Source organism: Lineus longissimus, chromosome 10 (genome assembly GCF_910592395.1).
Source record: "Lineus longissimus chromosome 10, tnLinLong1.2, whole genome shotgun sequence".
NCBI lineage: Eukaryota > Metazoa > Nemertea > Pilidiophora > Heteronemertea > Lineidae > Lineus > Lineus longissimus.
The window spans coordinates 13,504,344-13,518,845 of NC_088317.1; the positions used below are offsets into that span (position 1 = coordinate 13,504,344).

Sequence of the window (14,502 nt, forward strand, 5' to 3'; positions counted from 1 at the left end):
AACACTGGCCTCTTGGCCGATTATGTAACCCATAGGGGTCTGTGAAGTTGGCTCCCAGTTCCCAGTTCCCAGTTCCCAGTTCGTTATTCGTACCCATTTTGAAACATGGTGTGTTTGGGTACGAAATGGGCTAAGCATTTCCCAGTTCCCAATTCAAATTTCTTTCAAATATTAACCCTCCACAGTCCGATCACTCAACTTGGTGGTTTTAACCCTTTCCTACCAAGCTCTCGATTCAACTATCAGTGACTTTAACCCTTTCTGACCCATTTCCCGATTCAAAATACCAGCTCCTTATTCGTCTTAACTCGTTTGAACCCTTTATAACTCGAATTTCCCGATTCATTTACAGTCACTTAAACCCTTTCTGACTCCATTTCATTCATTTGCAAGTCACTTTAACCCTTTCTGACTCCATTTCCCGGTTCAAAATGCCAGCTCCTTATTCGTCTTAACTCATTTTAACCCTCTATAACTCCATTTCCCGATTCAAATACTGGCTCCCAATTCAGCTGCAAGTCACGTTAACCCTTTCTGACTCCATTTCATTCATTTGCAAGTCTCTTAACCCTTTCTGACTCCATTTCTCAGTTCAAAATGCCAGTTCCTTATTCGTCTTAACTCATTTTAACCCTCTATAAGTCCATTTCCCTATTCAAATGCTGGCTCCCGATTCAGCTGCAAGTCACGTTAACCCTTTCTGACTCCATTTCATTCATTTGCAAGTCACTTTAACCCTTTCTGACTCCATTTCCCAGTTCAAAATGCCGTGGATCGAGTTTGTTTACAATATGCAGTGCCATCTTGGAAAAGCCGTGACGTCACGGCCCAGGTCTACTATTCAAGATGGCAGCCGAAATATAATACACAAAACTTGGTTCACGCCAAGTTGATTCTAATCAATACATATAATCCTAATTACTACAGCAAAACTGAGGGCATACATGGGTGAATTCAGGCCTATTATGTAATCTTCGCACGTTCCGAAAGCTGTCTGGGGTGAGGAACTGGGCTGTTTATTGGGATAGCAATTAATACTTTGGTGTCGCACCTCCCTGCAGAGCGTAATCTGGTAAAACTTGTATTTCAATTCTAGCTGAAACAGCTGTGGTGATAATACCATCGCTAACCTGTAACCTCACCATGCTTCAATGGGTGGGCGGCTTTTGAACCGGGAAATGGGCTAAGAAATGGTTAAAGTGAAATGCAAAGGAATGAAATGGAGTCAGAAATGGTTAAAGTGACTTGTAGCTGAATCGGGAGCCAGCATTTGAATAGGGAAATGGACTTTTAGAGGGTTGAAATGAGTTAAGACGAATAAGGAACTGGGCATTTTGAACTGGGAAATGGAGTCAGAAAGGGTTAAAGAGACTTGCAAATGAATGAAATGGAGTCAGAAGGGGTTAAAGTGACTTGTAGCTGAATCGGGAGCCAGTATTTGAATAGGGAAATTGACTTATAGAGGGTTGAAATGAGTTAAGACGAATAAGGAACTGGGCATTTTGAACTGGGAAATGGAGTCAGAAAGGGTTAAAGAGACTTGTAGCTGAATTGGGAGCCAGTATTTGAATCGGGAAATGGAGTTATAGAGGGTTAAAATGAGTTAAGACGAATAAGGAGCTGGCATTTTGAACCAGGAAATGGAGTCAAAAAGGGTTAAAGTGACTTGCAAATCAAGGACGATACCGCGGTGACGTCACGGCTTTTCCAAGATGGCACTGCATATTGTAAACAAACTCGATCCACGGCATTTTGAACTGGGAAATTGAGTCAGAAAGGGTTAACGTGACTTGCAGCTGAATTTGGAGCCAGTATTTGAATCGGGAAATGGAGTTATAGAGGGTTAAAATGAGTTAAGACGTATAAGGAGCTGGCATTTTGAACCGGGAAATGAAGTCAAAAAGGGTTAAAGTGACTTGCAAATCAAGGACGATACCGCGGTGACGTCACGGCTTTTCCAAGATGGCACTGCATATTGTAAACAAACTCGATCCACGGCATTTTGAACTGGGAAATGGAGTCAGAAAGGGTTAAAGTGACTTGCAAATGAATGAAATGGAGTCAGAAAGGGTTAAAGTGACTGTAAATGAATCGGGAAATGGAGTTATAAAGGGTTAAAACGAGTTAAGACGAATAAGGAGCTGGTATTTTGAACCGGGAAATGGGTCAGAAAGGGTTAAAGTCACGTGACTGATAGTTGAATCGAGAGCTTGGTAGGAAAGGGTTAAAACCACCAAGTTGAGTTATCGGACTGTGGAGGGTTAATATTTGAAAGAAATTTGAATTGGGAACTGGGAAATGCTTAGCCCATTTCGTACCCAAACACACCATGTTTCAAAATGGGTACGAATAACGAACTGGGAACTGGAACTGGGAACTGGGAGCCAACTTCACAGACCCAACCCATAGTGGAAACACCTGACAGCGCCGCCCGGCATAATCCACGTGCTACTGGCATATTTATAACTCGTAGTAAATAAGGTTGTAAAAATATGCAAATGAGATGCCGTATATGGAAACCATGACGTCACTAAGCAGTTCTTATTTTTGCTACGGGTGGCGCTGTTGCTTGCTTCTGGAGGCGCTATTCAACCTCTTTAACTCGGCTAATCTCAATGGATTTTACCCAGGAATGTTTTCAAGGCGAGAGAAACATCTGATTTAAGTACTGCGGTTATTAGATTTCATGTTCATGCCGAAGATTGGCCTAAAACGTGGACGAAAAGAGTGCATTATCGAGTGTTGGAGAGGTCACGTGATTGTACGAGAAACCTGAGCGAAAACAATACTGACTCCAGCTCCCAGAGGGAGGAGCTGGAGTCATAATTATCCGGTTCATTACCATTCTGCATCAGTGTTTTCTTTCAGTGTTATAAATAAGATAGACGCTGATATTAGAGAGATAACTGATAACTTTATAAGAACACTTGATTCAGATTAGATTCATATAATTCTGCGTATTACTAGAAATTTGCCGTTATGGAGTCGTATTCAAAGCTTTTTGTTGGGTGGACTATTATTAAATGGACCGGGACAGAGGAGGCGGAATATACTTTCCCCAACGTTTTGATTCCCACACCGCCATATCGTCACTTGGTGGGTTTACCTTGCTACGACAACTACAAGAACTTCCACTGAGGTACTATAAAGGCTACAACACCACTAACAGATTTTAAGCCATTTTCCTTTAGACATCAACTCCCACAACTTTAACCCAATATCTCACTCGAATGTTATATTTACAGGGCAGAAAGACCTCACCCAGGGCATAAATCCATAGAAATTTTGACAGGTCATGACCATGATAATTTCAGGGTTTGGGGGTCTGAAGTTTTTGGGGTCGTTTTTCTCTTAATTTCACGCGTCCAACACGTTTCACGGCTCAGCGGGTTAATCAGATTCCCAAATCCACTCCGGTGAACATGATGAAATGAAATGAAATGAAATGAAATTTATTTGCCAAAACACAATCTTTGCATATAAGGCACGAAACACAAATACAAATGTACATTACTATCAGAATGTCAAAACTTTACAATACACTTTACAATCCCACGTTGCTATCGTTACAGCACAGCCAATCAGAGGTCTAAAAGCGCTCTAGTTTTCTGAAGAAAACAGATACATATGCGTTATGAAGACACAGGGACTGTAAACACACAAATAATGCGGCAACTGCATGTACATGTAATTTCAAACAAACCAAAAAATTGTAGTAAGTGCTATGATTATTTACAGGACTAGAAATATTTAGGAACGTATTCAACATTTACGTTCCTAATTTTGAAAGCTTTGGTTATAACATGTCCCAATGATGACAATCTGTGGATGACATTGTTTTTATGAATTTTAAGTCATTGGGAAGATTGCAGTTAGGCAAGTTGAGTCGGGACCGCTGATGGTTGAAAAGATTACATTCAAACAGGAAATGAATCTCTGTTTCAACTTTATTGCAGTGGGGGCACAATCTTTTTGCAACCGGGGTGCCCGTGTATCTGCCAGACTCAATTTTTGATTTGTGATTACTTATCCTAAATCTAGTTAAATGAATTCGATCAATTGTCGGTAGCATCATTGATAGATAACTTTCATATGTGAAAGTTGATTTGAATTGTCTGTAAAGACGGAGTTTGTTTTTTCTGTGCATGGTTCCTACGTACATCATTATACAATATGGAATGCCATTCCTTATGTTACATATCCTTTAACCTCATATTAAACAGAGAAATATCAACATTTGACACCTGGAAGTGGAAGAGTGACTGCCAAATGTTCCCAAGGCCAGAACGATTTAAAGACTTTTTCAGAGAGCCAATCCATGAAGATTTAGGATACCGTTTGACAATATCTAACTGAGATTTGAAGGCGAGTTTTAGGAGAAGATTATTGTTATTAACGTCAGTTACATGTTCACAAAAACGTAAAATTCTAGTAAGAATAACAACCTTCAAAGGATATCTCCCAAGTTCCCCAAGCACAGCAGCATTGGGAGCGTATTTAGAGACACCTAAAACCTCTTTGCAAAATTTTAATTGCAGCGAATCAATACTGTTATTGGATTTTAACGACTTAAAACCCCATATCTCGCATCCATAAGATAATACTGGGAGAACCATTGCATCAAATAGCTTCATGGATAAATGCACATCTTGCGAGAATGATACAGGTAGATCATGCTTCAATTTGAAAACTGCCTAGTTCCTGGCTTTATGACATATATCCGTTGCAGAGAATGAACATTTGCCAGAGGCATGAAATTTAATACCGAGGTAAGTGTAACTGTCTGCTTCCTCAATCACTGAATTATTAAATAGATACGTGTTTACCGTGTCACACCTTAAACGTGGACTTTTAAACTCAACTACCTTTGTTTTGGATCTGTTCACTGTCAGATTTCTGATCGAGTTGCTTATAAGTTTGCCAATTAAGATCTTTGGACACCAAGTGACACAGAAATAAAGGGATGCCGTTCGGCTTTATTTCCTCCGTCTAAAGGCGGATTCATACTCTGACGCACGACCATCGGCGTCCGACGCGCGATAAAAATCTGGACGTAAACAATGGCGTGTTGATTCATACTCCAGCGTGCGACAGCGTCGGTCATCGGCGTCAGGTCGCGCGTCTGATCGGCATGCGATTTTTAAGTGTTCAACAAATTCGAACTGTCGGCGTCAGATCGTGGCGTCCTACCAATGAATAAGGGGTTTTGTGGTCATGGGATCAACGACTCATGTTTATGCATACTTTCAAAGGCGCCAAATTCAAACAGGAAAGACGGAAGTAGAAATTATGTCGTTGTTACAAAGTGATCACGACTCGTGTTACTAAAATGTCAGATGCGGAAGAGCTCCTCATATGCGAGGTGAAGACGTCATCTTCTCATCATATACAACACAGCAATGGCCTGTACATTTAAAAGCAAAAGTGCCTCATTTTCTTCCATTTTGACGTGGCAGAAACATATTATCGCGAGAGCATTCACAGTCTCGCGATTAGACGACAAAATCGTGCGACCGGGTCGCCGTCGAACGCAGCGTCGTGCGTCGGTCGCCGGCGATGGTCGTGCGTCGGAGTATGAACTAGGCTTAAGGTCTCGTTAGGGAGCTTTTCCCGAATGTACGCTATGATGACGTGACCCTTTAACAGGACGTGACATTTATTTTAAAATGCGTTTCCAATGTGATTGCATGAGGACAACTAATTTGTGTCTTATATCACTGGAAACGCCTGATTCAACTCTTTCTGCAGGATGTTAAATCCGGCGTTTTATTTCTTTAAAGAAATCATAAGCGCCGCACTGGCTCCTGGCTCTGTTCACCATCCAAAATGGCAATATTTCCAATTGGGCCAAACAATCATGGAAAAACGCAAAATTTATACATTTCTTCCTGGATAATTCTTACAGTGCCCATTCTCCCGTGAAAGAAAGTTGCGTACGCTACACAAAAAGAAAAAAAAATGAGGGTCAACCATTGAGCTTTTGAGATATATTGAATTTTGAACAAATCAGCAAAAACGCCCCAACGGGCACTGGACGGCATTTAAAGACAAGCCCGACGCACATCCCAAGTTCAGTGTGCACATACGTCGGCAACAGCAGTAAAGTCCGTAGTTTCTTGTATTCACCGTGTTGAGCAGTGCTCCAGGTTTCAGAAACTCCCAATAACATGTATTTGCCAAAACAATTGCTAAATCAACACTGGCATACACTGAGGACCAAGAAATCAACGATTTTTTTAGGAACTATCGTGCTGGGGGACATTGCGCTGCGCATGAATACATTGAAACCCCTTATGAGACCTAAGACGTTGCGCGATGCAATGCAAACGCAATGCAAACGCCGATTTCGCTCAGGCCAATCGCAAGACATTTATGGCATCCGTTCTAAACTTCTTTCCTCCTCCAAGTACGTAAAGATAAAAGTTGACAGCATGGTTCGCCTGAGTGATGGCCGCCGTACCCCATCCGATGACACCCATACGTATGGTCCAATACGCACTGTAATCCACGGCGCCGACCAATGCAAGAATCTTATAAAAAATCTCAAAAAGTGTGTACGGCGCGCAGCACAACACGAAAGCTAAAGACACTAAAAGAAGCATTCTAGTCAGGTGCTTGTTTTCTGAGCTTCCCTGTTTGTTGTCCTGGCCGAGTTTATTCATGTTGGTTGCTGCCCGCCTGACGCTGAACACAATTAGGATGTTAGATATGAGGATTACGGAGAATGGAATAACAGTTAGAACAGCTGATTGGTAAATTGTGATGATTATTTCAAGCCATGGATAATCTCTGACGCTCAACACAATCGTATCGAAGTCCTCTCCTACCACTGCATACGTGAACATCATATTGATGTTGACGACTGCTGGTATCAATATGAACATCACAATCACCTTCCTTGCATGTGACACTGTACAAAGGGACCTGGCTTTTAGCGGCAAGAATACTGCGCAAGCGCGGTCAGCTGTCATGGCGGCCAAAATAAGTCTTGAAGACGTAGCGCTAGAGTACATTGCATAGGTGAGGAATCTGAATTGGAGAGAATAACGATTTAAAGTGTTATTAGATCTTTAAAGGGGAACTCCTTTCGTATTTATTTGTGGGTCAGGAAAATAGAAATGAAGATATTCACAATGCCGTAATGCAGTCATCATGCATGCAACTCTTTTGTGTGTATCTGTTTACACAACGGCAATTTTGACATTTATATTTAGTACGTATATGCAATAACTACGCAATTGGGAATTTTCAAACTCAATTACAAATTTCAAATATAACAATGAAAGGCGTTGGCCTTTAGCAGACAACTGAATGACACGGTAAATATTTTCTTCCGGAGGTTATGTTCATCCAGAAAAAAATACATGGGCAATAGTCAAACTTTCAACTAATGAAATCATGCGATTTAACCAATATCAATAGCAGTCTCTTAGTCTCGCAACGGTGAGAAGCCCGGTTGTTTATATTTCCGAGTGTTACCATTATCAGTGTTTGTCCTCATTGTACGACACTTTCGGTAGAAGACAGTATCATGTTGACGTGTGATCATGACGTATATGGCTGGCGCGAGTGGACAAAATTCAGAATTATGCCACGGCATAAAATAGGAATTGTGGTGCACCATAAATCAACCAATCAAAACATCAGATCTCGTGAATTATGCCGCGGCAGAATTCAGAATTATGCCACGGCATAAATAGGAATTGTGGTGTGGCATAATTAGACAAATCAGAAGGTGGCAATCGTTTTATTTATGGTGCGGCATAAATCGCACTTCCGTCCACAATTCCTTTTTATGCCGCGGCATAATTCACGAGATCCGATCTTTTGATCGGTTGATTTATGGTGCACCACAATTCCGATTTATGCCGTGGCATAATTCTGAATTCTGTCCACTCGCACCAGCCATAGACGTAATGTGTCTTCTAGTCAGGGGCCTAATCGACCAAGACACAGTCCCGTTGGAATTTTGGTACGAACAATTTGCCGACCCGTCCAGCTATAGATCAAAGGAAACATGCTTTGGGAACCAGAAAAAGATTGTCGGCAATTCAGGAGTTACGTTTGACTGTAGTCATGGCCGTTCAATGGCAACGACCTCGAGAAAAAAAGGGTTTGAATATGAGCAGTTGCTCGCAATATTTTGAAGATGCCGCTTCAGTCAAGTGGTTTAATAATAGGTGCCGTTTTCAGAAACTTACAAGTGCTATCATCTTGCTGTTCAACTCTCAATGATAATGCTCTCCTTCTCGTTTTCTTCGCACAAAGATATTAAAAGCGGTCTAACAACACGAAAATCCTATATTTTGACCATAAATATGGAATATAAGAATTCCGTTCAGTTAGACCACTTTTGCTCTCGTCCTGGAGAGAAGGGCTGATAGGCTTCAGGAACATAATCATATTTGGGGAGCACGGGCCGGGGCAATGAATGACACCGGAAAATTTCATGTGTCATTTTGTATTTTCTTGAAAATCCCAGCAATGATTTTTTTTAATCACTAAAATGTATGTGTACAGAATGTACACGGAATTAATTGTGTACTGAGCCCCGAAGTTTCAAACGACTGAGCATTCTCCACTGCCTGGTCGTGCCATATTTTCCGAGACCTAACAGTGGAGACAGCTGCATTGTCCAATTACAAGTTTTTCCTCATTTCAGATTCGCTTTTGTGCAACGGTAAACAGATCTCCGCCCCAATCCCCGGAATGACATGGCTATTGAAACCAATGGTATATATTTCTCCAGAGTTCAATTATAAGCTTCCTTTTGTTTAACACTGGGGTTGACGGGGCTCGTAGTCAGGACAAAAGGTGGCTTGAATCGTTCATCTCCCCACAAGCAGGTGCCAGAATCTAAAATACTTGGTTCATATATTTAATCATACTGTTTATCTATTACACATTTTACCATTGTTATGCATTACAATGACAAAAATACATTACTTGTATATACCGTGTAAGATGCCAGCGCCACCTGTCATAATCTGCCGAATCATAATCCCAAGCAGCCCAAATGTTCCAACATGAGACTCCCTTTAATTTTTAATTTCAGAATAATGTATGTTCTGGTAAATGTTACCTCATATATTTTCTGTATTTCACTTGGAGAAAAAAAGCACAACAAAAAAAGCACTTGTGAAGATGACTGCAAGGATAATTTGTAGCACAATATTAAAGTAAGGTCATTCATGCGCTTACCTAATTACAATGAGGTGGTTTGTAAATTTGAGACCAAAGAAAAACGGAACGTCGATCAAATACTCGACTAAAAACACTGTGTCCACTGCAGCGAGTGCCGACATGTACAGGCATGTACTGATGTGACGATATTCCTTCTTCGTGGTGATGAAGAACGAAATGACATTTCCGAATATTCCGACCAGTGAAACGAAGATGGGAGCCCAGTTCCTGAAGATAGTTTTTGCCAACACCAAGTATGGATACTGTTCATCATATTCCGATGAGATGTTGAACGATTTGTTGATTGCTATTATATCTGCGGGCATGGCGGGGGTACCAGGTGGCCATGTCTGACTCGATGATATATTGGTGATGTTCTTCATATTCCCGTCCCTTTATACTTTTCGCATTGTTTCCTAAAAGGCATTAATGAGACGATTCTAGCCTAGAACTTCTGACTATATACTACATCATGTACATGACCTGTTCTGTTGCGACGACGATTCATAAAGAATAGCTGAAGATATACAAATATACAGGTCAGTCGATAGAATATGTATGCCCAGATAATATGTAGACGCCACAGTGTAACTCTCAACCATTTTTCAGAAATCCTTAACTGATCGAGTTGAACATTTTATCCCTCCGAGCTTCTTAGCATTTAGACAGACTTTCTGCCTTAAGTCGCAATGCTTTATCACCTGTTTAAAATCCTGGCTAATCGCAGTGTTTTTGCGACATTGCAATTTTGCGACACAAACCCTTAAACACGTTATAGAAAATAGCTCTCTTTGTCATAGGCTAGGATATGTTATTCAGCCGTGGAATTCTTCTCTGATTTAGTTTCCTACAATCTGACACAGAAAGACTAATTTATAATACAAACACTTTGCTTTTGGAGAGATTTCTGCTCAACTTCCTTCGGCTGTGGAATATTCTTTTACTGTCTATCAACCAAAGTGAGTTTTACCTGCTATACGTTTTAACAGAACCGTTGACCATTCGCGAAAGAAAGACATCAACCCTGCACAATCGTGATACACACTGACATACACTTCATGGCAAAGTTGTTGCAAACTGCGTCATGATGTCATTCTCCTGTGTACAGTCAAAATCACAAATGACATCCGACCTGCTTCACGCGACCTACGCTCAATTTGCACGCAATGACGTGCCAATGACGCGAATTTAGGGCTGACAATTGTGATTTGGACTGTACTTCGAACAAGGCAGATGCGAGTCAATCCCAGCTACCCTGATGATAGAGCCTGGAGGTGCAGAAATTCGCGCCGGGCCGATGGAGTGACACAAGAGGCCAACAATATTGAATAACAACAAGCAGACACTGTTTTACATTACAATTACATGGCGCGGGTACAGTACCTAGTTCTACTGCCATTATGGTTGGCTCGCAGCCATCACAAACAAGACATATTTGGTTGGTCCTCTGAATATCTGTCATGGAAACGTAGATAAAACCGCCCGATGACCATGAGCGTCTGACAATAAACAATATATTAAAGACTCCGGTGATATAATATTAATCATGAAATAATGACACAGCTGAGTTGATGAAGAATATAATTGACGTCCAATTTTCTAATTTTTGCACTAAATGAATCATGTGACATGGAATTATTAGTATTTCACGTAGCAGTAATTACGAGACAAAACATAGAATGGGAGACCAAGAATGAAAGATGACACGATTCTAGTACTGGTGTGACAATTGAGATGGTCTCTATTGTCCGTACTTCAGAACCAGGTACAGCCTAAATATAATTGGTCATTTAAATCACAACTTCATACAAGCCTTTCGGCGACAGTGTTCACCATGAACCACTTGGAATCATTTACTCTTCACAGTTACATTAAAAAATGAATAAAAAATGATTTTCCAATAAAATATTTTGTTCTGAACATTTTGTAAAATGGCTGATTTTATACCGTGTGTAATGAAGATTTTGAATTATGGCATTTGCATCATGGTGAATTATTATTAAAATACATATAATTTATAACCCTATATTGCAATTGATCAACACGTTTTAGAAATATTTTATGCGGGCCAATCCCCCATAGGCCCTTTGCCAGATACGCTGGTACCACCTTTATAGATCTTTACGGTAAAAGACGCCAGACAATTGCTCGAGAGGCATTGTCAGGCATCATTGACCGTGAAGATCTATTGTAAAGATGATTTGTTGGTCCAACCCTAGGTGGTACCGGCGTATCTGGAAAATGGCGTATTGTTTTCTTGCCCTGAATTCAATGAGTTACGTTATACCTAATATGGTAGGTGTCGTGCGAGTGCCGTGAAAAATCACATAAGGCGAGTGGCTAGCTCATAAACATTATTGCTGTCACCTACCTACGTAGGGCACCATTAGACGCCATTGAAAGCAACTCTGCAATAATGAGTGGCCCCCTAAGAACAAGTGTGTTATGCCTATCCGAAGTTTTCACCAATTTTTGTCAGTTTTGAAGTCAATAATCAAACATGTGTTTATTTCAAGCACCTTATGACTATAAGTTTCAATTAATTATTTGATATCAAAAATATCTTTCTGTTATGTTATTTGTATTAGGTGATTTTTCCCCCGCGCCTCAGCGCGGGGAGTCTTTAAAGTTTCTTGGACGTATAGTCCGCCAGCTTTGCTTGAAAACCTCCGATTGGAATTTAGAAATGTTGCCATCAAATATTACAGCGACCCTTTCATTGGAAAGACCCTTTGAAACTATCAATACCCTAAAATTTTCAGTCAATTAGGATCATTCCTTAATTACAACGAGGTAATTATCTCTAAATACAAGTATGATGACGTCACTGCCGCCGCCACCTTTCTCGTTCGGAACTGTCCGGAACTACTCGAATACTAGTCGGAAAGTGAGAATAATGGCTCATCCGGATGTTGGTGAGAGTTTATCATACACGACTACAACTGAACCTAAATGCCGCCAGCCCAATAGCAGATCCTCCGTTGCTATTGGTGTCTCTGAGATCAGATAACCAGCTAGAAGATTGTCATGACCGGGTGTCCCCAATGTGAACTGCGCAGTTCTCCGACATTCAGCAACAAGGTTTGCGCACTGTTTTACTGCACGTCTACAGAGCTTATACATTATGTACTATGTTGGGTATCAGATTCGAACACAACTTAGAAAGTCATCAAATTTTACCAAAACGAAACCTCTCCCAACTCAACCTTGGCACTTTTTAGATACATAATAATCATAAGCCCGTCCTCAACAATGATAGGTATTTACTAATCGACCTTGGAAATTCGGACTTTGGTGTTTACCACATCATGCCCGCCAAGCACGTTCGCAAACGAAAATCCGGCTATCATATTGTATATGTCGTATGTCAGTCAGTTTGAAGGTGGCCTCGATCATCACACATTGATGTGGACCTCTAACACAATTGATACTGTTGTTGCTCATGGCCATGAATTTCAACATGAAATAATTTCACACTCTGGATCTGAGCCACACTACTTGGCCCATTTTGAACTGCCTGAGTCATTGGAAGTTTCATCTTCGCGGTTGTCACCCTTCTGTGCTTCATTGTCCCCATCATCGACACAACTGGGCATCTCAGGATGGGCATGTCCAATGTCCATGGCAGATGATCATTTAAAGGACCCTCATTACCGCGGGGTCCTTCTCAATAATGATGCACTCTGTGCATCATAAAAGAAATAACAACAGCAGCCCCTCTTCTTCGGTCAATTCTTTTTTCGTAATACATTCCCTATCTTGTTTTCATTCAAATGCTCCTGCTAGTACATGCATGGTCACACTCGGACTATATTTTCACTAAGGACCTTCCGGAATGACTGCCATTAGAACAGCCAGTTGTTTGTATGTGAAATGTACGAAAGCCCAGAAGGACCATTCGAAATACGCAATACGAACTTCGAAAGACGAACATCGAGATCGGCAACACTTGATGTACACTGATGTACACCGCATACACTATGCAGATACATTGTATTGGAGTCTCCATGAATTACGAAGTTTGTCGACTTCCCGAGACAAAACACGCTTCTAATTTCTCCAAAACTTTAGCGTCATATGAATATAAGCATTTGTCACAACTGCAATATTGAGGAATCATTTAGGTAATGAGAAAGGCCGGGTCTATTTGGCAAGCCGCTCGCCGAACAGGCATCTTTTTTTGTCTTGTTTGGAGCCGCTTGTCAAGCAGCACTAAAAAGCCACCCTGTTCGGCCAGCTGGGCTTGCCAAACAGAGCAAAATGTCTTTCCTGTTTGGCAAGCCGATGAATAAACCACGCCTACTCATGAATATGCATAATGGCGTATTGATCTGAAAATGGTCTGTTACTGCGGTTTTTCCTTTAGAGTAACCAAATTCCTCTGAAACGAAATGACGGCAATGGCACTCGATTGCCGAGTGCGTACGTTCGATCATTGAAGTTTTGTGCATAATCTGAAAATACTGACAGATGCACACGGTCTCAGATAACCGAATGGCCCCGGTGTCAGCAACCTCGTCCCCAGGGATTCTCATGTCATTTTACATTGGGATTTCTGCTCATGTGTTACACTGGGTACGAGGTTACAGTGTAATTTCGAAATTTTAAAGGGGGTACTATAGGCAGCAGCAAGGAAGGCAAGTTACACCACAGCACGCATCTCCTGTCTTACGAAAACAGTGAAGCTTGTCTCTTGATATTCATCAAGAGCTTTCTCCAAATCTCCAAAAAAGCTATACGAAGCCCCCACGCGCAACTTTTCTACTGACGAAATCGGCAAAGGTGGCGAGGGCTCCGCCATTTTTTCCCTTCTCCCTTTCCAGCCTCACTTACTTGAGCCTCTCCAGCGCATTACTAACTTATGAATACTAATGAGCCCTTGGGCATTTATACTATTTATACATCATACAGGCCGTAAGCATGTGTAACTGCCTTCAATGTCTTTGAGATGCATGTTCATTTGCAAATGTATTGCTCTATGCATTGTCATAGCACTTTCTCACTGAAGCCTATATATACGAACAACCCTCGATTCATCGACGTTTTATGATAAATTGCTCTCTGTACATACATATGCAACTTCGACTGAGAGACGAGAGTTTGCTGGAATAATTTTCTTGTCGAGAATAATGCCGAGTACAGACATAAGTTTCAGCCTTCAGCGGAGACTAATTACTTTCATAAACGAAGGGTGTCTCCCAAAATGAGCACTCCTCTCTATAAATGATTTTCTTTCAAATTAAAATGAATGTAACCTGACCATCGCCAACTGTGATCTTCATTGGTATATCTCGAAGTTCGAAGTTCGAAGTTCGCATT

At 41.1% G+C, this 14,502-nt stretch overlaps 1 protein-coding gene across 1 annotated transcript; it reads right to left on the reverse strand.

The window, feature by feature from the left end:
* Positions 1 to 5,622: 5,622 nt before the first annotated feature.
* LOC135494991 (FMRFamide peptide receptor frpr-18-like) lies at positions 5,623 to 10,633 on the reverse strand. Its single transcript, XM_064783373.1, has 3 exons — positions 10,567 to 10,633; positions 9,202 to 9,700; positions 5,623 to 7,029 (listed from the first exon to the last, which is right to left on the reverse strand). Exons 2-3 carry the CDS (start codon positions 9,564 to 9,566, stop codon positions 6,351 to 6,353), a joined length of 1,044 nt encoding a protein of 347 aa, XP_064639443.1. The 5' UTR covers positions 9,567 to 9,700; positions 10,567 to 10,633; the 3' UTR covers positions 5,623 to 6,350.
* Between the last annotated feature and the right edge of the window lie 3,869 nt (positions 10,634 to 14,502).

Bases quoted from the DNA above. Each gene is read 5' to 3' on its own strand.
- LOC135494991 (XM_064783373.1), bottom strand. From the start codon at position 9,566: ATGAAGAACATCACCAATATATCATCGAGTCAGACATGGCCACCTGGT. The intron at 7,030-9,201 runs GTAAGCGCATGA...TCTCCAATTCAG, and splicing joins AACCACCTCATTGTAATTAG to ATTCCTCACCTATGCAATGT.